We start from the raw sequence: 24,547 nt of genomic DNA on the forward strand, positions 1-24,547 counted from the left end.
GTGACATCCATTTATAACTAATAACTCATACCAATAATTATGTGTATGCAATTATAGCTTATTGAATATGAAATTAAATGAATGGAACTTGAATTTTATATAATTATTTTCACAGTCTAGTTTACATTTTTATTTAAATTAAAAAAAATTTTAGGGGTAATGAAAGTCAAGTCAAGTCAAGTCAACTTTATTTATAGAGCAAGTTTACAACGACAAAGCCGACCAAAGTGCTTCACAGATAAAACAATAAATATGGAAGAAAATGACAAGTACAGAATACACTGCTACAGGACAAGGTGCAGTGCAATGTATCAAAGTTTTAGTTTTCCATGATACCCTTGTAGAAGACTTGCACTGTTCAGCAGTGAAAGATTTTTTCGGGTTGTAATGCGTATTGAACCTAAAGCCTCGTACCAAAATGATTCAGTACGTACGAATATGTGTATGTTAACCCCGACTGAATATGTGTATGTTAACCCCAACTGTCCAGGAGACCTGAAAGCATGTGGTGCCCTCAGCTCATGTGCCTTGTCCCTCCCCAGGGCTAATATCAAACGCCTTGACAGGAGCTTTCTCCACTCTGCTGTAACAACATGGAGCAGCCTTCACCCGCTGGTGGAGAGGAGACATCACATCAAGAAAACAAGCAATGTTCATGCTGTCAAGAGGAGACAGAATAAACACCTCCTCAGCACGAGACCCTAAAGCTCAAGGAGATTCAAACAAATCAGCCTCACATATGTTCCTGAGGAGCTGTAGATCAGGGATAAAAATAATAAAAAATGGTTGAGAGTGAGTGTGTGTGTGTGTGTGTGTGTGTGTGTGTGTGTGTGTGTGTGTGTGTGTGTGTGTGTGTGTGTGTGTGTGTGTGTGTGACACAGCGAGACTGCATACTCGAAGGTAACTCGGCTCATTGGCTGTGGTAGGCTACACTGTCCATTACATATGACGCTATCATGTTGTTTACCAAGAACTTGCAATCATGGTGGTGGGGGGACATTTTATTGTCCCTCCCTTTCAAAACTCATTCCGGTGAGCCTGCAGAAGGCTTTGCTAGATGAGGGACAAGCACTGTTAAATGAGGAAATTGCATTTCCTCATTCCTCACAACAAGTACGTCCAATCACAGCTCTCGTGCTGGTCACGTCACGTCCGCGTTGACGCGGCGGTCGGCGGAGTCACATTTTCGAGGAGCTGCACGCCCCCTCCGCCGAGCTGCGCCGAAAGGACGGCCAGCTGCGGCGACCCCCTCGGCGCAGTCGGCGCCGGCGATTTCGCGTGAGCATAAAACCAGTTTTAGTGTTGTGGTGTACTACTGGACTCACACCTACCTATCTTGAACCTGGCTGTCGCTACAGGACCCTCAGTGTTGCCCTGATAGAGGGGGATGATGGTGATAATGTACTCAGTGTCAGACTGCAGGCTGGGCAAAGTGTGAGACTCGCTGTCACCGGCTACCTCAACAGTGACAACATCTCTGCCTGTGTGGACGCAAAGACACAACAGAAGAGAGGAGCATGTTAAGAGGTTCAAAACAACAGCATGCAAATAAGTAGAAACTGATGATAGGTGAAGTGGAAGATGTTGGTGTGTGTTTGGTGTTTGTCTGTAGGTTGTGTCGATGTTTGTCTTGCTGACCTGTAAATGGACCCCAGACCAGACGGTAGGAACTGGCCCCGGCCACGCCTCTCCACCGCACGCGGACACTGCCCTCTGACTCCGTCTCCACTGACAACTGCTGTACCGCCTCCAGGCGCACTGACACAAACACATGCACAAACACGTATCCACACACACACACACACACACACACACGCACAAACACATACACACACACACACACACACACACACACACGCACGCACGCACGCACGCACGCACACACACACACACAGACAAAGGGTTTCAAGATGTGAATATTTGCTAATTGCTACGGAAATCATTCCAACCACAAGCAGACAGTATGACTAATAGAAACAATAGCTCACTTCTTCCTTTTTAAAGGTCTTATCTGATGAAGCCTGTGATGCACAGCTGACTACATAACTGTTGACAAAATGTACTATTGCAAGTTAGTTTGGATAAAAGCATCTGATAAATGCCATGATGTAATGTAATGTAGCTCACGAGTCACGACTGTGGTACAGTATATGGTCATTAGATCACACTAAGGGTTCAACAACCCCCTTCGCTCTGATATAATATCCATATACAAGTGAGCTATTGCTTTTATAAAACGGTTACCAAGTATGGCAATACTGTATGAAAGTAATACACACACTCCAATTTAAATAGTTTTTATTCATAAATAACACTTTGTTGTTTGCTCATTTACTTGTACTTTACTTTCAATACTTACGTACAATTAATATCAGAAAATTACTTTTGATACTTAAGTACAGTAATATATTAGCTACTTCTATTAGATCACTCTTAAGTGATCTAATAGGATAAGCCAGGATGGGTTAAATGCAGAGGACAAATTTCACCGGCCACCGTCAGCATGTGTGTGTTTGTGGCCGTCCGCGCATGTGTTGATGTGTAATCGTGTGACAATAAAGACGGGCTTGTCCGTCTGAAATCGTGTTTTTTTTTTAATAGAGCTATCTGCAAATGGGTCTGCAGTGCTGCTTGAACGCACATTTCAGACACGGTTATGTAATGACATCATAGCTGTGGTATATGCACAATATACCACAGCTATGAACCAAGCAGATTGCTTGATTTGAGGAACCCGTTTTATAATTTGAGTTATATCATGAAGTACATATACCACAGCCACCTGTTGTACTGTAACTCCATCGTGTATTTATATATTACCCGGTATTACAGAATGTACAATGATATGCATATATTAGTGTGTATTGATTGTGACTGATACAAATAAAAGGCGTAATCATCATCATCATCATCATCATCATCATATCAGTAACAGCATGGTGGAGAAGGCTGGACTCACGTGTGCGGGCGTTGAGGATGGAGGGCGAGGCGGCGTTTCGGGGGAACAGCGGGTAGAGGCTGATGACGTACTCTGTGTCAGGCTGAAGCCCCTCCAAGCTGGTGGATGTGGAGTCGGCAGACAGAGACTGCTCCAATAGCTGAGCCGCTGGCTGACCTACTCTCCGGGCCAACCAATCACAGGACAAGATTTAGAGGACCAATTAGTGCACAAATAGTGATCACAAACTATATGGCAATAGACAAATACACACACGCACGCACGCACGCACGCACGCACACACACACACACACACACACACACACACACACACACACACACACAACACACAGTCAGAAGTGAGGTGCTCCATGTGAGACTGGCACTCCTAAATGATCTAACGAGCTGCTTGTGCTCCTCTCAGGGTTACAGTTGGAGAGGCTGCTTATATAATTGCCACGGGCAACTTTTCTTCCATAAATCATAAGCACCCAGACATCTTTATACCATTATGATCCTGGCCACACCCCCTGCGTCTAGAAAAGTTGGAGCAAAATTGCTAACCCTACTTGACATAAGTAATGGTTTTGTCACCTATTTAATGTGAAGGCTGCTGATGAGGAAAAAAATGTATTTGATATTTTCGGTAATGATTGAGCAATAAAACTCCTCAATGACAGCCAGGGCCTGAGGGTGGCATATTTACTCAACCATGACTGCTGTAAATTCTCGACATGTTTCCAACTTGCCACCAACGGGTTAACTGTTATCCGCTAATGTTGCTCCTTTTCTTCCTCAATTTTCCACTGTCATGCTTCATTCTGAGAGCGCTTTTGTGACGAGCTAAGTATTTCTGTCATAACAGGTAAAGACAATTATTTGAGAAAAGAGAAAAGAGCTTTCTGAGTAATGGTTACAATGCAGTTCTCAAACGTCGCGAGATTTATGGAATAAATCCGCAAATACATTTCTCTGTAGATGTTCTATAGAGGTTTAAATGTTATTAAAAAAATATTAAGATGTCAGATTGTCAGATGGGTGCTGAAGAGAGAGGGAGAGAGGGAGAGGGAGAGAGAGAGAGTCAAAGAAAGTGGGCATGTGTGTCTGACCTTGTGGTCCATAGGTGAGCCTGTAGCCCTGGACAGGAATTGAAGGCCGGTCCCAGGCCACAGAGAGAGAGAAGAAGCCCACCTGCACCGGACGTAGGCTGGACACCCCGGGCAAGGATCCTGGGAGAGAGAAATGTGAGAGGTATTGAGAGAAAGATGAAAAGTTGCAAGGAAGGGGGGATGAAGTAGACATAGACGTATATATATACCTTACAGTATTTCTATTTTATTGTCTTATTTCTGTTCTTATAACGTCTCTGTTTATATTTTTCCCTACCTGAAGTGAGCAACTGCAGCATTACTCAATTTCCCCTCGGGGGAAATCCGGAGCGACAACTATAAGGATCACTAAAAACAATAACGATATGCTGTTTGTTGCACAAGCGTTCACACTACGATATTCTGAGAAAACAATGGAGCATGATTACATAAACAACGTGCTTTAACTTCCTCATTCTCTACTAGCGACAGAGCCGACGGATTTGGGTTCATGCATTGCCACAAAACAGAGAGGAGATGGCAGTCAGATAATAATCTGATTGAAGCCATTCTATTTACTTATAACCAGTGGACCTGTGGAAGTTAGACCCTCCTGGGAGTTAGACCTCCCTGGGAGTTAGACCCCCCTAGTGTGGAACACAGTGGTCTCCAAAGCCTCCAGGACACACTCAAAATGCAGAAATCACTGATGATATCTATTATTATTATTATTATTATTATTATCTTCTTACTATAAGAATGAGAAGTGTCCGTGTGTGAGTGAGTGAGCAGAACTTTCTCGGCCACAGCTGCATGCGATCGGGCTGAAACTGTCAGGGAGTGTAAAGAGCACCAGTGCGGGTGACCTGACGGAGCCGGATTTTTTAATTAGGTAATTGCCCCGGGTCCACTAGTGTATAAAAATGTCACACATTCACATCTTGAAAACCCTTTGTCTGTGTGTGTGCGTGCGTGCGTGCGTGCGTGTGTGCCTGTGTGTGGATACATGTTTGTGCATGTGTTTATGTCAGTGCGCCTGGAGGCGGTACAAAGTGTATAGTGTATAGATGTCACCAGTGATGTCACTTGAGCACTCAATGATCATGTCATCAGTGAGTGATGTCATCACCAGATGATCATCATTGCTCGAGTGACATCCTCATTAGGTAATTAGGCCAATTAATCTGCCCTAATTACCTAATTAAAGATCCGGCTCCGTTAGGTCACCCACAGGGGTGCTCTTTACACTTCCTGGAAGATTCAGGGATTTATGATTTAGGGGGCAGCTGTGGCTCAGGAGGTAGAGCGGGTCGTCCACTAATTGCTTTGGATAAAAGAGGTCGGTGGTTCGACCCCCGGCTCCTCCAGTCTGCATGTCGAAGTGTCCATGGGCAAGACACTGAACCCCTAGTCTCTTAGAACAGACGAGTTGGCTTCCGCAATTTTCAAATGCTTCCGCCATACCGTCTGTACTTCGTGGGGGAGAGTCATGCACCAACCGGAATGGGAAGTAGAAAGGCGGGTCTTCCGCTCATTAGTCCAATCAGAATCCAATATGCCGCATTTTTCGTGGACACACGTGTCGTGATTGGTCGGATTCCGTCGAACTTCTTTCCTGTCTGAAGGTTTTTTTCCCAACTTCCTTGTGCATGTTCTGGGGGTGTAACGTACAGACTGTATAGCTGCAATCGCCGGATGTAGATGAGACAGTCTGTTTTAAGAGACTACTGAACCCCTAATCACTCCCGATGGCTGTGCAAGCACCCTGCGTGGTAGCTTGCCATCTTCGGTGTGTGGAATGTCTGTGTGAATGGGTGAATGTAGGAGGCACATTGTAAAGCGCTTTGGATAAAAACGCTATATAAATGCAGTCCATTTACCATTTACCATTCAGCCCGATCGCACACAGAATGGCATAGCATAGACACTTTGCATTCTTATTACTTATTATAAGATGATTTTAATCTTTTTATAGTTATAGTTATCGTTCTATGGGTGAATGTGTGGATGGGCCTTAAGAGTGTGAATGGTTCTAATCTACTATAACAGTTCTCTCTCACATTTTGGTGCGATAGTTGGGAGGCTGCTTTAGCATCTTGACAAATGTCTCCTTGCTGCCCTTGCAGGGGTCTTTCTCTGTTTACTCACTGGTTTTTTGCTTGGCAGAGACAGACTCTCCCACACTGTTGGGGTATTGGGCGATGACAGTCACCAGGTAGTCTGTCCCTGACCTCAGAACTCGTGCCGTGAAGGTCCGCTGAGTGGCAGCGACAGTCTCCTGCAGGAGGTCATCATCAGTAAAAAGAAAAAACACAAAACAAGGTTTTTGGCTTAGCTAATAACTGGAATAGACGGCTTAGCCATGGCATTCATCTCCTTCCAGCATGTCTGTCAGGGCACACAGTTGGGAATTTCACTCTAACCTCTAGTGCACATCAAGTGAAGATACACCCATTAGATACAAAGTAGATACTGTACATACTCAGCCTGAAGGCACTTTACTCTCTGCTTTGCTCCCAAACCTGCAATTAGCCACTTGGATGTATGTCATTCGAGAGCACTGCTGCCCATCCCTGCTGCTGCCATTCAGTCAAGAATCAACACCAATATGTCTTCCAACAATTCTGCCCACCTGACGCAATTCTGCCGTGATAGGCTGACCCAGGCCAGAGAGCGGTGTGTACTGGACCACATAGCCACTCACAGGCCCACCAGCAGCACTCCAGCGAAACCTGAGAGAATCAGCGGTCTGGCCTGTGAACTGGATGTTGGACGGACCAGAAAATGCCTCTGCAAGGAGAGAGGAGAGGAGAGGAGAGGAGAGGAGAGAGGAGAGGAGAACAGAGCGGAGAGGAGAGGAGAGCAGAGGACAGGAGAGCAGAGTAGAGGAAAGGAGAGCAGAGGCGAGCAGAGGAGAGGAGAGCAGAGCAGAGCAGAGCAGAGGAGAGGAGAGGAGAGAGCAGAGGAGAGGAGAGGAGAGGAGAGCAGAGAGGAGAGGAGAGGAGAGAGGAGAGGAATGCAGAGCAGAGAGGAGATGAGAGCAGAGGAGAGGGGAGCGGAGAGGAGAGGAGAAGAGAGGAGAGGATAGGAGAGGAATGCAGAGCAGAGAGGAGAGGAGAGGAGAGGAGAGGAGAGGAGAGGAGAGGAGAGGAGAGGAGAAGAGAAGAGAGGAGAGGAGAGGAGAGGAGAGGAGAGGAGAGGAGAGGAGAGGAGAGGAGAGGAGAGGAGAGGAGAGGAGAGGAGAGGAGAGGAGAGGAGAGGATATTAGTGATGGTGGGAGACAGGATGAGACGTGTATTAAATTGTAGCATTACAATCTGATGGAGAATTGAAGTTTACCATCGCTAGCATACACTCCTCCTGAGCTGGAACACACTCTGGTGCTCACAAGAGGAAGAAGTGTGCTCAGCAGTTTGAAGTCCCCGACAAAGGAGATGAAATCACTGCTGGGCTGGGAAGAGATCTGAGCCAGTTCATTCCTGTCAGCACTCTTTATACCTGACAGACAAAGACAAAAGTAAAAAGCAAAAACAGAAGACTCATTGGTTCATAAGCAAAGCTTAGAATAAACCCAAAAGGCACCGATCGAGACAAGAAAACCCCTCCGCAGATGAGACACCTACCAACTCCGAAAACCGTCACTCTCTGACTGCGCAGCTTCTGTGCTGGCTCCTGTACGCTGTCCTGTGACTTCCCATCTGTGATGAGTATAGCGATCTGAAAGGTAAGGGAGAGACCCCGGAGGAGAAAGAGGAAACAGAGGAAGCAGCACTATGTCAGATATGTTCTTCTTGTATCTCATGATGTTTCATCAAAACAGTGTCTCTGCTCCTTACAGACCTTTGGGACGTCGCGACTCGACGAAAAGAAGCTGTCGGAGACAAACTTGAGGCCGGCGCCGGTGCGAGTGTTCCCGCCCTTGTAGTTCAGGTTCTCCACAGCACTGACCAGCTCGGTGCCGTTCAGGTAGGTGGTGAAGGTGAACTCAACCCTGGTGGGAACCAAAACGTGCATCAAAACATCGCCTGTGTGCACCCTGCTGTAAGATGCTCCGTTACTGCACACTGGAGAGAGTGGCGAGGTAAAGGTTCACTCTGATAGTCACCTGGAGGTGTCACTGTACTGGACAGCACCAAACCGAATCCCTGACTCGCTGACAGAGTCGGCAAATGGCTTGACGATGCCAGCCATGAAGCCCTTCACCTGCAGGAAGTTGGCTCTGCCAATGCTAGAAGACCCATCAACCAGGAAAACAATGTCTGCTGCTTGCACATTATTGCACCTGCCTGAAATACAAATGTGAGCACACGCACATACATACAGACACACACACACAGTATGAGAACTCATGGATGCTGATGTGCTAAGTGGAAAGATGGTGGGTTGGTTAATGAAGTAGGTGTTTTACCCTGAGCTTCAGCTTGTCTCACAGAGGACAGCAGCACAGCCGCATAGAAAGCCCAGCTCCACATCTTCACAACCTGGAGACACACAGGACAGCTGCAGCTTTTTATTATGTCCATAACACTTTGCAAACTCACTGTTACAGCATGGGGGGGAAAAGTTTCCAATAGTGCTTTCAAATTTGCTCTTAAAAGCCTTTCCCCGCTGTTGACGTGATATCACGTCAATCCGTGTTTTCACCGTCATGTGATAGATGGCGCTCTTGGCCACCTTATGAAATGCTGCTGCACTTCCGGAGTTGCACAGAAGAAGAAGAATTGTCCACCAAAACCAGCAAGCAGAGAAAAGCAACAACAATCTTCCTTCAGGAAAAAGCTCCATAAAACATGTGCAGAGCCGAATTTCGGACAGCGCCACCTACTGCCAACAAAAAAAAGCTGTTTATCTTGAGAAGTGTTCATCCAATCGACTTCAACCAAAACAAATCAAGGTTTGGAAAATGAATGGACATTTTTCATTCATTTTAATGTGTAGGAACCCTGATTTACATCACAGAATTTGAATAAAACAAATTAATACAAAAAAAAAATTTGTGACAATTTTTATTGGTTTTCAACATGTATATTTTACAAATTATACACACACAAAAAGCAGAACCAAGACAAGCCACCCTCCCCTCCCCCCACTTATTACAACATTACTTATCTACAGCTGTAGAAAGTTCATCATTCATACATATATTATTATAACATCATAATTGTACACAAACCTAGTCATGTATCCTCTCACGTTCAATCACTCTTCCTCATATAATAATCTGCAAGTATCTAGGGCATGTCCATCCTGTACCTTTAAGTGTGGGCACTTTGTCACCTACAGTAATATCTGCACATTTCAGTGGGAGATCGTTCCTCCTCCTCCTAAAAAACAACTGATATTGCACATATCTACATACGGTCAAGTCTCACGAATCACGTTAACACGCAAATGAGTCGAGGGCCACGGTGGGTGAGAGGAAGAGGATTTAGGCAAAGTTCTTCTTCAGGAAGCTCATGAGGCCGTTGGTGGAGGAGTCGTGGGAGTCAACCTGCAAGTCGTCGTTCAGCTCCGGCTCGATCTTCTTTGCCAGCTGCTTTCCCAGTTCAACACCCCACTGGTCGTAGCTGTTGATGTCCCACATGACGCCCTGTACAAAGATCTTGTGCTCATACATGGCAACCAGAGCTCCCAGCATGAACGGAGTCAGCTTCTTGAAAACAATGGAGTTGCTTGGTTTGTTCCCTTCGAATACTTTGTGAGGCAGCAGCTTCTCCAGCGCCGGCCCTCCTAGGTCACCGCCAGCCTCCATCTCCTTGCGAGCCTCCTCTGAGGTTTGGCCCTTCATTAGGGCTTCTGTCTGAGCCAGGAAGTTAGCCACCAGGATCTTGTGGTGGAGGTTGTCCCTGATTGGATGTTGTGACTGGGCAGGAATGAGGAAGTCAGCAGGAATCATTCTGGTGCCTTGATGGATGAGCTGGTAGAAGGCATGCTGTCCGTTGGTCCCGGGTTCACCCCAGACGATCGGCCCGGTGTGGTAGCTGACACGGGTGCCATCTTTAGTGATGGACTTCCCATTGGACTCCATGTCACCCTGCTGGAAGTAGGCGGCAAAGCGGTGCATGTACTGGTCGTAGGGCAGCATGGCGTGGGTCTCAGCCTGGAAGAAGTTGACGTACCAGACACCCAGGACCGCCAGCAAGACCGGCACGTTCTGGTCCAGAGGAGCGCTGCGGAAGTGCTTGTCCATCCAGTGTGCTCCGGCAAGAAGCTGCTCGAAGTTGTCAAAACCTATGTGCAGTGCAATGGACAGACCAATGGATGACCACAGTGAATAACGGCCTCCAACCCAATCCCAGAACTCAAACATGTTGTCCGTGTCGATGCCGAAGTCCTGGACTTTGGGTGCATTGGTGGACAGGGCCACAAAATGTTTGGCGACGGCAGCTTGGTCTTGAGCTGTCTGGAGGAACCAGTCCTTGGCAGACTCTGCGTTGGTGAGGGTCTCCTGGGTGGTGAACGTCTTAGACGCGACGATGAAGAGCGTGGTGTCTGCATTGAGTTTTTCCAGGGTCTTGGCTATGTGAGTGCCGTCAATGTTGGAGACAAACCACACATTAGGTCCGCCGGCCGAGTACGGCTTCAGAGCCTCTGTCACCATCAGAGGGCCCAGGTCAGAACCTCCGATGCCAATGTTGACGATGTCGGTGATGGCGTTTCCGCTGAAGCCCTTCCACTCACCGCTGCGGACTTTATGACAGAAGGCCTTCATCTTGTCCAGTACCCGGTTGACCTCTGGCATGACGTCCTCACCGTTGACATGGATGGGTGTGTTTGAACGGTTACGCAGGGCAATGTGGAGCACAGCACGGCCCTCTGTGAAGTTGATCTCCTCTCCTGAGAACATCGTCTCTGTGGCCTCCTCCACTCCCCTCGACTTGGCCATGGCGAGAAGCATGGTCATGACTTCCTGGTTGATGAGATTCTTTGAATAGTCCAGCAGGATTTCTCCATCGTCTGTTTCCAGGGTTGTGGTGAATTTGTTGAATCTCTCATTGTCGCCGTCAAACATCTCCCTCATGTTGAGGCTCCCAGCATTGGCTTTGTACCATTGCTCCAGCTTCTTGTAGTTCGGGTCATTTGTTAGTGCCATGGTCGTAACTGGTGACACTGACAGCGGTCGCCTTCAAATAACCTAATCAGTGATGTCATAAATCACTGATGATGTCATACCCACTGGTGACATCATCAGTGATGTCATAAATCCTTCCCTGCATATAAATTGAATGACTCTTGCCGATGCGTCATGGTGGGATTTATGACATCTCTGATGATGTCACTAATGATATCACGATTTGTGACATCATTTGTGACTGGAGACGATACGTCATGGTGGGATTTATGACATCACTGATGATATCACTAATGTCATGATTTGTGTCACAAATCACTGATATTGTCACTGATGATGTCACAATTTGCTATTACTCTGGAGATGCTGCGCCATGGGCACTGCATATTCTGGGATTTATGACATCACTGATGATGTCACGATTTGCTAGGAAAGACGTGACTAACGCCGACGTGACTAACGCCGCCCGCAAAATCGTGACTAAAACACACACATATACACCGCCCAACCCCTAATTTCGATGATTTGAATCAAAACAAGCACAAACCACATCAGAAACACAACAGCTGTGAGCCTGTTAGAATTCAAAATCCTTAGCAACTCTCCACTACTACTGTACTGTACAGACAACCTAGTGATGTCATCAAGCAGCGCCCTAGTTGGTGAAAAGCTGAAATGTTGTTCATCTTTCTATCAAATGTAGTCCTGTCTTGTTTTAGGTGAAATGGTAAATGAACTAGAGTCATATGATCAAATGTTTCATGTCCTCTTTAAAGCAGCCATGATGAACTTTAATTTCATGTTGATTTTAGCGGCTCCTGTGGACAAAGGTGGTAGTCTTCTCTCAGAACAAAGACTGCATTTCCTGAACGCCAAGGCTCCTCCCGCTGTGACCAGCAGGTCGGCCGAGCTATTCCAGCCCGGCAGGGCTTCTATGAGTCAGCGAGCCTCAGCTGCTGTTTTATTTACTGCATAAGGTTGACGTCATTGGTTCATTCGCCGGCCGCAAAACAAAAATTAGAACCAGTCATAACCAAGCATCATAAAATATTCTACCCTGCAACGCACAAAACACAATGGTGGTTTAGCTCTGCCTGATTTTAAAACGTGTGGATTGACCCTTCATCTACAGTTCCATGGAGAGAGTTAGAGCAACAATTGATTGGAGCTCAAAGGTTGCATGACGTTGCATTCTCAGGTTTTAAATTAAAGAAGTGTAGGTCAACTTTTGGTCCCATGATAGCCAAACAATACCACAGCCAACCTTCAATGAGTGGAGGAACATCTACGTTACACTAACAAATTGCATTTCCAAACTCCAATCTGGAACAACATGCATTGGAAATAAACCTTGTGTTTGTAAGCAATGGAGCGAGAAAGGCATTTATACTCTTAATTAATCACATGTATTACTCAAATGGTTTATTATGCTTTGAGGATCTAAGAACCCACTTTGATGTTCCAAAAAATACCTTTTCTGTTTACGTTCTGCCGTTAAAGGTTATGGAGCTCAATGGGGGAGAGGTCTTGAGGCACACCCAGTCATTAACTGGATTTCTGAGTTCCCCCTTTTAGAGGATTGGTGTCTAGGATTTATGCCAATCTAACAGATGTATTCATAGGACAACTGCTGATAGTTAGAAAGTGGGAGGAAGATTTGACCTCAGAGGGAAACATGATTGAGTGGGACACAGTCTGGGACAATATCTTCAATTGTTCCAAGAACCCAAACCATCAGCTGATCTACTTCAACATTATGTCACAGGACATAATGAACCCCCCAGAGAAGGGTGTTCTCCTCTATTTCCTTATTTCCTTTTTATTTCTTTTTATTTTGTGGTAAACAAAACTGATCATTTCATCACATGTTCTGATGGGTATTGGGTGGGTGATATGAGTGGGCGGATGGGAAGAGGGCTCATACATCCTGGCTAATGTCTATCAATAATGTCATGTACCTGTATTGAATGGATGATGTCAATAAAAAGTTAGTCTCTCCCCAGACTCAAATATTACGTTGAATCGCTGCACTGCACTCCGCATACTACATAAATGAGTCTGTAGCACTTCACAGTCACTGCTGGGGTTTGGTGGGCGCGTCTAGGGGGGTGAAATTGAATGAGTGACAGGTCGTAGCACCAATGAGAGAGTGGTTCGAAAAATGGGCTGCGCCTCCCGTGTTGTCTGATCGCAAAGTCGTTACTGATTGGGCAGGACTGTATCCATCCCTGGCATATGACTGGCCAAGTGAACGGTTCCCTCCCATTACCAGCCGGCTGGGGGGAAACGTCCCAGACCCAGAGAGAGCTCTGCAGCATGCAGTAACGTAGTGTATCAGCGTAAGTACATCATCAGCCCTCTCTCTATCCAGCAGACACTAGAGGTGAGAGTTCAATGTTCCTCTCACCACACCAGTTTAATGTTCCTCTCACCACACCAGTTCTGAAAACTCAACCACTTTGTCCTGTAGTTGGTAACAGCGGATTGAGCCTAAAGTGACACAGCAAGATGCCATCTTACACATGATACGTGTAGGGATTGGAATTGATACAATTTTATTGATACCAATTAGGGATGCAAACAATTAATCGAAGATCGATTACCAGTTAGCCTACTTGCTCGTTAAGGATTTGCTCGAACACGTGAAATTGATCTACTATCAAACGTGTAGCCTCATATTACATTCTAGCTGTCACAGTAAAATGGTGTATTTTCAAAGCTCTAGGAATAGGTGGAGACTCTGGAAATGATGTGTCATGGCTGCAGTTATGAAAATCGCCCGCTCCGCAACATTTATTGCTCAAGTGACATCACTGATGACATCACTTCCATCACAAATCGTGACTGACCCTGAGCCCACAGACAGACAGAAACCACTTAGCCCAAAATCGTGACTGACTGACAGACAGACAGACAGACACTGCCCACCCACCTCGGTGCCATCGTGCAACTGTGCGCCATCGACTGTGCGCCATCGCTCATGCTACATCACAGTTGCTCGAGTGACATCACTGTGACATCACTGTGACATCACATCACTTCCGTCACAAATTGTGACGGACGGACGGACAGACAGACAGAGCCCACATAGGCAATTTTAACGAAGAAGAACACACCAGAGGGTGCACCCAGAGAAACTATGACCAGGAAGTCATCTTGGGGTCTACAAAGAAAGGAAAAAGAAAAACGAGAACAACAGAAAATATTTTTGCAAATATGAAGTGAACAGAAAGGAGAAAATAATGCCACCTGCAAACACTGTCATTCTGTGTACACATACAACCGCAATGCTCTACCACTGAGATACTGTAGGTTGGCTGGCTGAGCCTGGCTCCTCCTCGTCTCTGCCTCAACCCTCCCTCCATCTGCTCAGTGCCATGCGCTTTAAAGTGAGTTGTTGTAGCCGCCTATATGCAGCTCCCGCGCGGCTTAAAGCCGACACAAATCTATCTACGTTTTTATATGTTACACAGGCTATGCAATGCAGTGGGAATTTGCAATGTTGTTTGCTGCTGTGGAAATAGTGTTTGAGCAAAAAAAAACATTTGGTAAATCTGGCATTTTAATTACAATTAATCGATTGATTGCTCGTTAACGTTACCGATGATCGATTCAGGCAATTTTCATCCTTAATACCAATGCTATTATTGATTCTGCTTGTCGGTTTGATTCTTTATTGATTCCTGATAATTTTTCTGTCTGGAAAAAAGTAGGACTACACAGGTTTTCTGCATCAATGCAGCTGCTTATTATCTCTTGAGTCTGAACAGTGTAGAATGCCATAACCAAAAAGATAAGCCTTTGATTGGCTGCAGCAGACACCAGCCTTGTTGATACATCTGTGAGCTGTCACTTGTTAGTACATGCCCTGAAGAAAAATGTAAGTGGAAATGCGTAGGCATTAAGCCCATTTATTAAAAGGCTTTTTAACTTTTGCAAAGCAGCGTGCCTTGGTATTTTTTTAGTTATGACTTATTGATCATTCATGTCTAACCTCACCCTTTTTTATCTCATGGCGTGCTTGTATCCAAAGAGCACGTGTCTTTGATACCGGCATTTGACAACAAGTATAGTTTTACTTTTTCTATTTTCTAAATGTTTCTTCTTTGATCTTTTCTCTTACTCTTTGTGACATGTTTCTAGACATTCAATGTTTGTCTAACATGTAATGTATTTGTTGTCTTGGACCCCAGGAAGACTAGCTGACGTCTAGCGTCTAGCAGCGTCGACGCAGTTTGACATCATGACGCGTGAGTTTCTGCAATTCGCATCTGATTTAAAAAAAACATGCCGGCATCAATAAAAAGAATCAGAGGCATACGATTCCGAGTAATTGGACAATTTGTAACCGGTTCTAAATGGTTGAGTTACACCTGTGAGTGTGACATTGAAATAACATGACACGGAAATAGCAATAGCAATAGAGCATGGAAAGATCAATAGAAAAATTAATTGTGTCCATATATGATGATGTAGATGTAGCCTACAATGACACATACTGTATATTAGGTCATTTGCATGGAAGAATAAGTACCAAAATCTCCATGCATCTCCAGCATCTCCATGTACCAATCCATACACACATATAAACAACTATGTACAGCCACATACTGTACATGTAGTAATGTAGTAGAGAGTGGTAGATACCAAAGTGTTCTGAGTTATGAACATCCCCAGAAAAAAAGAGAAAGAAAAACTGTAAATATATACAGAGATATGTCAGGAGGAGGACACTCAATAGGGTGTGTCCCAAACCACCATCAGGCTAAGTGGCAGGGGTGTAGTGCTGCCGGAACGCACCGGAGTGGCACTCCGCCACTTTTCTCTCCAAGAGAAAAGAGATGAGGTACGCATGAGAGAGAGAGAGAGAGAGAGAGAGAGAGAGAGAGAGAGAGAGAGCAGAAAGGAACAGAATTGGCACCCAAAACGCGTGCACAGCTCTCCATACACACTGCATCCACAACACGACAATCTCTGCCCAACACTTTTCTCCACTCCATAACGCACCGAATTCTGTCTCACTGCGAAGTACCCAATGCATTCCGACGCACTGGTAACAAGTCCATATTGTGGGCATTCGGGCTCTGGATCAGGTGAGCTATGGACTGGAAGCTCAGAGCCTCAGCTGCGCCTCGCGCAGGAGACCCTGCTTCAATGCGCAGTTGAAATAATTTAACATCAAACATTGTAAATAATTGATCATTTTGGCTATCTATCGCCAAAATTACCTATCCACTGCTGATCCAACAGGTGTTTAAAGTTTAGCCTTTAATACAGTGATTGATTTGCTAAAGAATTTCTATGGAAAACCTCCCTAACTCAATTAAACTGACATCATGAATGAAATGGATGTTGATTAAGGGTGGTTTCTCACTGGGAAGGATTGCTTTTGTTCAGTTCCGTTCCGCGCCCGGGCACAAGTGCGCCCCCTCCCCTCTCCAGCTTTCATCCAGCTTTTTATCTTAGGATAGCAAGTCCACAGGGTCTGAGGATCACTCGCAAAACCAAAACATGATATCAGCCACACACAGGGAAAGCATTCGTCATCAAATGAATCATCTCATGTCAAACAAATAATGTGATTTTCATGCTCGGCTGCCCCTGTAGACTTCCAGATGCCTCAAAAACAGAATCTCAGAACACAGGAGTAACATCAGGAAGAAGCATTATCAAAAGAGCCCTGTGGCCTCTCTCAGTTACTCTATGTTAATATTACACGGCCTTGATGAATACTCTGATTGGTCAATCACAGCAGTTATTTCTGTGTAACAGACCGCTGCTAGGTCAGACTGCAAGGCACAGAGGCCACGTCCAGTCATATCAATCTGCAGAAAAGAAGTCCAGTCAGTTTAAGAATGTCAGCTCATTTGCGACACCCTTTGGCAAAAAAAAGTCAGCTAGCAGGCTGTTGAAACGGCGAGGTACAGCCTCCAAACACCTCTCTCTCTCTAAGTTAGAAACACCTCAGACGAATCCAGGTATGTTTTTTTTACACCCAGCTGGTGTAACAGCATGTCCAAGCTGACGCAGCGTTAGCTTGGACAGTCATGACTTTAACCGTCATGACGTCACTGATGCATTTGGCCATGAAGCCAGCTGATGAGGCATACATCTCTATAGGTGATGATGCTCCTCTTAAACATGTTCCAGTCAGCACATTCAAAGCATCCTGTAGCATTGATTCTGCTCCCTTAGACGCATCTTCACAGTTTTCACTGTAGGTTGAACACATCAACAGCTGTCTGTATGCAGGCTGCATAGATAGGTCAGACTGTCCACACTCCAAGGTGGAGGTGGGGCCTGAGGTATGTTTCCATAATCCATTACTTCTTCTTGTGGGGCATTCCACACATTGATGATATTTCAGGAGAGCTGTTTTGAGTTTTGCCTGATTAAATTCACCGGCAATAACGAGAGCCAGATTGGCTCTTCCACAGTTGGAAGTCTTTCTCTGTACGATTCCTAGATGAGCCAGAAAAAGCATACGAATTAGCTAAGAACAGGTTGGTAATCGGGGGAAGGGAACCTCTGGCTCCACTGTGCTTGTCGTCTGACAAAAACATCATACCAGGTTCATGTGCGTTAGAGTTTATTGGTTGTTTATATCACTTTCAGCACTACACAGGTTCACTGGTTCACTTTTGCAGTAGGAAGTGGGGATAGCTACAGATCGCTAGCTGCTAGCCGTTAGCTACAGATCACTAGCTGACAGGAACGTCCCACTGCGCCTGCAGACGGGTGGCCGGATTGGAAAAGTTTTTAACGTAGAAAAGCTCCACAATCCTCTATTCAACAGACTTTGTGTTAGCATTAGTAGTAAGACATAACGCATGGTCCAGCCATATACAGTACTAGCTTTCAATCTAGTCTTGTTGTTTCAAGAGTGAGGAGGGTCATACCACTCTGCACTCTCCACATCATGCCCCATATCCCTACTACCATCAACCTCAACTCACAGGTGATGGAGAAAAAGGACTGTTGACTTGCGTTGTCTCTGTTATAGGTTACATCTGAAATGCAGACCCCTGAACCTGATGGGGAACCGCACCCATTTTAGCTGGAAAAAGTGAAACAGAGATTCTTGGACAATCTTTTCTAGAATGAGTCAGAAAGAACGCAGTCGCAGGCCCTTCTCCAATGTCGATGATTTGCTGCGCCTGTTTCACCTTCACACTTCACGTTATGGACAACACTACGTGTAGCACTGTCACCTGAGCGGCAGCTTTCACCTGAGGAGAGAATTCCATGAGCGCTGACATGGAGCATTTATTTATTCCATGATGACAGAAGCCTTATTGACACACCTCTTCACAGCACAACAGAGAAGCTACTGCAAATAGCTGACAGATGTGGCGCCATAAAGCGAAACCTCTGATCTACTCTGTAGTGCTGCGGCGGGCGCACAGTAAACAATGGCATGAGCGAAACCATGAGGAACTATTTCAGTTGAAATAGTTCACTGAAAGGATATCAATATCATCTGGAAGCTGCTAGCTTGGCCTTGCCTGGTAGGCTATGTTGTGCTGGAACCCCAACTGTGACCCAACGCAGACTGTCAGAGTGCCTCCACTTCAACGAGCCCACATCAAAGAGAGCTAAAGTTGATACAACCAGACTGACAGGCTCAATAACATTTACATCAGATAGAAACGACTTGAAGGTTCTCCCATGTTACTGTGATACTCTGTGTATCGTGTACATTCATCATAGAGCACTGCACTGTGCACTCTTACATTCTCCTACTGATTTCAAGAATCAGGCTCATTATCCAGTTTAGAGTTGCGCTGCCTGGGTCTGTTGTCCCTACATAAAGATTCAGCATAATAACTCTCCCATTTTTACACAGATGAACCTTGTATTATTCTGCAATACTGGAAATGATGAGTTAGTTGGGCTGGTCCTGTTTTATTTTTGTTTTATCTGTTCAAGGATGAAGACTTCAGACATTGCATGCAGCCAGAATCTCATAATTACCCATAAATTATTTATTTGTTCCCTTGGTATGATGGATTGGAAACCCACAAAGCCAAACATTTGTCCCAAACATGTGGGACACACAATGCCTAATGCATTCCAAATGGATTGCCCCTTTCCCTTTTCCAGATTGAAATATCTTTATTTTAAGTCTTCATCAACACCTATAAAATGAAATTATGTACCATTAAGAACCACATCACCTTTCATGTTATTTTTCTGTTTCCTGTGTGGAATCTAACTAACCAAACGTTTCTTTCTGGTTTTATCATTTAAACTTGGTTTTTAGACCACAGCCTAACCCACAGCCTGTTTACAGTACTCTAGGCAGTTAGGGCCTGGCTAATTTAACTGATCCTAATTGAAAGGACGTAATGAGTTGGCCATTAAAAATGGCAGCTGACGACTAAAAGAAGTGGCAATAAATGTTGAAAGCATCACTCAGAATGGATTTGAAAATACCTCTCTCTCCTTTCCTTTTTTCCTCAAGTCTGCTTCCTCAACACACAAACCAATAGTCTGCATGTACAGTCCTGCTGGTATGCATTAAATAAGCATTGCTAATGCTAGAAAAGAACGCTAACTGTGGGAGTGACACGCCTCTTACTTCCATTTTATTACAGTATGATGTTATTTAAGGATACCCATAGAGCCTTTACTTAGTACATTCCTAGCGTGGCTGCCTCCACACCTGGAATTTTAAAAGGGATGAAGTAATTGGCTTATGGGGATGGCCACGCCCACTGTGGCCCACCTGGGAATTAAACCTAACGCATGGGTTCAAAGGTCAATGACACAGTTTCACAGTGATGCCCGCCCAGTGGGAAAAAGGTGAAAAGTGAGGAGAAACACATGAATGTATGAAAGAGCAGTGACAGAGGAAGAAGTGAACTTTTGAGAAACGAGAGGAAATAAAGGGACCATGTTGGAAATAAGAGTTCGCACTTTTACATGTCATCCCTTGGATTTTGTTGTCTTCTACAGTATATCTATAAATAAAATAAAATTGAAGAAGAAACAAGCGCAAATTCGCAATATATTAACTGCGACCACATGTATGCGAATTTCCGAAATGCAGGATGGGCAGCCCACTCTATTCTGCCTCTGACCTTACAAAATCTAAATCCCCCCACTGCCCCCTTTGAGCCATTTGGCATGAACACAAACACACACCTTTAGACACACGCACACGCACGCACACATGCTCGCACGCACACACACACACGCACGCACACACGCACGCACGCGCACACACACACACACACACACACACACACTTGACCTTTTTGTGGACTGACTGACAAAAAGACAGACCGACCGACCGACTGACCGACCGAGCGACCGTCAGAGGGACCTAGCTTGCAGAGAGTTGACGCCATGTTTGTTGAATAGCCTATGCTGAGAACAGCGGGAGGAGCGCCATGTTTGTGAATAGAACAATGTGAGAGAATCTGTGACGTCAACTCTGCAAGCTCTATTCACCTTCGCCTGTTTGGAAATTTTTTACGAGCAGTGACGAGTGCTGGCTGTGACCGGTCGGACTAGCTAGTATCTGTCAGACCCAGCTGGTAGTGAGAAAACACCCGGTCAGCATAGCCATCGGCTCCTCGCAGCAGTAACGCTATGAGTATAACTGACGTTGGCCACACTCGACGCAGTGTAGCTGCTGAATGTTGCCAAACTTCATTCATAGTTTACAGGTTATCGATGTTTACAATGCAACCGGCTGGCTAACGCTGAACCGGAAGAACTAATACAGTTGCGTCTGACAAGGAAGAGCACAAGTGGGCGGGGCAACATAAGGTGAATAGAGCTGCTGGTCTATAAAGAGAGAGGGAGCAGCATTCCAGACCTTCAGTATGGACCTGCACAGACGCTGAGCTGTACTTTGATAGAAGCACAGCTCAGGCAGAACAGCAGAGCAGCAGTCTGGCAGAGATGCCATTCTCCCAGGGGGGGTGAGGGTCACTGCTCACTGACAGAGTGGAGGGTTGGGTAAAACAGCGTGACATCAGTCCAGGGACAGAGAAGGACGAGGGGGACAGGTGGGACGGAGGGAACGAGAGGGGACAAAGGTGGGTGGGGGGTGTCATAGTGAATTATACCCAATTCTCTGACACACAGATCCACACACCAGGACTTTGCGTGCTCGGTAGCCCAAAGCAAACGGCAGCGGGTAATAGCCCTTACTCTGTCTGGGTGTCAAAAACAGGGCAGATTGACCCTGTAACCTCTGACCTCTGCCCTCAGGTCAAGTAGCCTACAGCACCTCTCACTTCGAGTCAAGAATGCATTTATTATGCATCTATTTCCTAATCCAAACGAAACAACACAAGTCCATTTCAACAGCAGCCTTTGAGATCTTCCATGACCCCTTGATGGAGCAAGTTCCAAAAAGAGCACTGATCTTATCCCCATGTAAGAATTGTGCAAGCTTAAAGTCCTGTGAAGCAAATTCAGAGATCTGTTTCTAACACATTACACGTGTAGTACTGAATTAATGGAGTTAGACCATTTTTCTGTTTTCACCCTTTTGTTCAGGGTTTTTAGAGTCGAGCTTCTCCAGCTGAAATTAAAAATGACTTTTTAACTTTTTTAGATCACATCCCTGGTCATAGAGTGCACCTATGTATGTATGTATGTATGTATGTATGTATGTATGTATGTATGTATGTATACACACATACACACATACATACATACATACATACATACATACATACATACATAGTATGTATGTATATATGTATGTATGTATGTATGTATGTATGTATGTATGTATGTATGTATGTATGTATGTATGTATGTAAATTCACAAAAATCAATTAGACATAAACCGCTCTGTGAAAAATGAAACCAAGAAAGCAAAACTTGCATATAAGGAGAAACTAGAACAGGATTTCAGCAGCATGAACACCAGACAGGCCTTTCAGGAGGTGAGAACGTTCACCAGATCCACCCCCAAAACCAACACTCCCACACCCACTGACCCCATCTCATTCTCCAGAGACCTGAACAACATCTATGCCAGATCCAACACTCTTGACTGCTCCGCTGAGTGTGAGAGACTGCTTGGGAGCCTACCCTCCCCTGAGCAGCCATACTCTGCCCCCTTCACACAAAGGGACGTGTACCACCACCTCAGGGGCTGCAAAACCCGGCAAGGCCCCTGGCCCGGACGGGATCACAGGAAGGCTGCTCAAGAGCTGTGCCTTGGACCTCTCCTCCATTCTCCACTTCATCTTCAGCGAGTCGCTCCAAACCACAACCGTCCCCACCCTCTGGAAAACAGCCACCATCATTCCTGTCCCCAAGAAACCCCGCCCCTCCTAGCTGAATCACTACAGACCAATAGCACTCACTTTCATCATCGCCAAATGCTTTGAGAAACTGGTACTGAACACCATCCTCCCAGGTGTTAGCCCACAGCTGGACCCATACTAGTTTGCTAAAAGCAGGATGGATGGAGGATGCAGTTGCCTCCTCCACACCCTCCTCCAACACCTAGACCCCCATGGCCACCCCCATGGCCACCCCCATGGCCACCCCCATGGCCACCCCCAAGGCCACCCCCAAGGCCTTCATAGATTTTAGCTCCGCCTTCAACACCATACAACGGCACCTGATGATCACCAAACTCCATCACCTTCATGTCCCACCTCTCCTCATCCGTTGGATCCACAGTTTCCTGAGTGACAGACCCCAAACTGTCAGGGTGGGTAACATCACATCACCCATCATCATTATGAACACCGGAGCCCCACAAGGCTGTGTCTTCAGTCCCTTCCTGTACACTCTCATCTCTACACAAATGACTGTCTTAGCCCCTCCCCCATCATAAAATACTCTGATGACACAGCCATACTCACCCTCCTCACAGACATGGACTCAGTCACAGCCTACCATCAATGCATCACCCACTTCACCCAGTGGTGCACGGTCAATCATCTCCTCCTCAACGTCACCAAGACAGAGGAACTCATATTCGACACCCGTAATAAACTCACCACCCCCCCCACTGCCCCACCTCCATCAACAGCCAGCCAGTGGAGCTTGTGGAGAGCTTCAAGTACCTCGGCATCACCCTGGACAATAAACTGAACTTTGACCATCTCACCACAGACACCCATAACCACTGCCAACAAAGACTATATGCCATCCGTAAACTCAAACCCCACCTCCTACTCCTTCTGTAGTATGATAGAATCCATCCTCCTATACTGCGCCACCTGCTACTTCACCATGCTCCCCCTCACCAATAGAAACAAGCTCCTCAAAATCACAAAAACATCCTCTAAAATAATTGGCGTCCCCACTCCCAACCTCCCAGCCCTCATTGACTCTCCCATAACCCGTAGAGCACCGACCACAGCCCACAACCCCAGTCAGCCAGCCCCTCAACCCATGTTTCACCTTCCTCCCCTCCGGCTGTAGATACAGACAACTACTCTGCAAAAAAAAACACACGCTTTGGGAGGAGTTTTGTACCCTCAGCCATAACTGCCCTAAACAGTCTAAGAAAATAGTTCACAGGCCTGCATGTGGTGCTCTTTATGATGTCCTTCCTGTTGCCTATATGTGTGTCTATTTGTTCAATGTTCAGTGTTTTGATGTACAGACTGTGAAAACAAATTTCCTCTAAGGAGGACAATAAATTATGAATCTGAATCATTCATAACGAAATCAACAGTGTGCTCAGCATGTGCTATCAAATTCCAGCCAATAATATGATGACATGACAGCTGTCAATCAATCTCCAACTGTCATTCTCCGTCAATTGTGCGGTGCTGAGTGCTGACACAGAGCTAATGTTTTTTTTTCTGAGGGGGCGGGGTGGGGAGCACAAACATGTACGGTCTCACTCCCAGGATGAGACAGTAATCCTGGGAGATGGGGGGGGTTAGGGAATGGAGGCTAACGTTAGGTTAGCATCCAAGTCATCGCTGTCAGACTCTATTGGTTTGTTCTGATGCTAGTGATGCGCCCACTTTTCAATGGTCCAATCAAACTCCCCAAACGTTTTGTCCCGCCTCTCTAGCGGCCTGTCCAATCAAATTCCTCCCAGTCTCTGGTCCCGCCTACAATCAAAGTTTCATGAACACGTCACGATAAGAAAGTTAAATACTCTGGAATGCCATTTCAGCATCACTTTAAAGGAACTATTTTTCGCTTTTTGAACCATAATCTCTGTATCTATCCGAAATCGGGATATAACGTGAAACCCAACAACCGTTGTTTTCTTTGATTATTTTCTGGTTTTTCTTTCATTTTCTCCCCAATAGACCCAACTTCCAACCATGGAAGTTGGAAACCCTCATTAGTGTTTTGCTTGCACCTGCGTTTACCCTGCCTTTTCGACACAAAATGGCCCCCGTGAAAAGGGTCTATTGTACTTGGACAATTCTCCTGCTGTCCCGGTCGTTGCTCCACCCCCTCTGCCGATCTGTATCTGTACCGATACATGTGAAGTCGCCT

At 45.7% G+C, this 24,547-nt stretch overlaps 1 protein-coding gene and 1 pseudogene across 2 annotated transcripts in view; both read right to left on the bottom strand.

Annotated features, from left to right (window-relative positions):
• The window catches only part of col7a1 (collagen, type VII, alpha 1), a 110,099-nt gene that overhangs the window by 83,059 nt on the left and 2,493 nt on the right, over positions 1-24,547 (bottom strand). Inside the window, exons 2-12 of the mRNA XM_083661940.1 lie at positions 8,435-8,507; positions 8,132-8,312; positions 7,867-8,017; positions 7,650-7,743; positions 7,366-7,524; positions 6,659-6,816; positions 6,175-6,304; positions 4,035-4,167; positions 2,960-3,120; positions 1,639-1,758; positions 1,332-1,481 (exon numbers count right to left, since the gene is read on the bottom strand). Coding sequence (XP_083518066.1) covers positions 1,332-1,481; positions 1,639-1,758; positions 2,960-3,120; positions 4,035-4,167; positions 6,175-6,304; positions 6,659-6,816; positions 7,366-7,524; positions 7,650-7,743; positions 7,867-8,017; positions 8,132-8,312; positions 8,435-8,498 — 1,501 coding nt within the window. The 5' untranslated portion in view covers positions 8,499-8,507. The remainder of the gene's footprint in view (positions 1-1,331; positions 1,482-1,638; positions 1,759-2,959; positions 3,121-4,034; positions 4,168-6,174; positions 6,305-6,658; positions 6,817-7,365; positions 7,525-7,649; positions 7,744-7,866; positions 8,018-8,131; positions 8,313-8,434; positions 8,508-24,547) is intronic.
• On the bottom strand, positions 9,455-11,119 carry LOC310799441 (glucose-6-phosphate isomerase pseudogene; annotated as a pseudogene). The gene has a single exon. The product of its transcript is annotated as a glucose-6-phosphate isomerase pseudogene (transcript).

Source organism: Poromitra crassiceps (assembly GCF_964638095.1).
Source record: "Poromitra crassiceps genome assembly, chromosome: 27".
NCBI lineage: Eukaryota > Metazoa > Chordata > Actinopteri > Beryciformes > Melamphaidae > Poromitra > Poromitra crassiceps.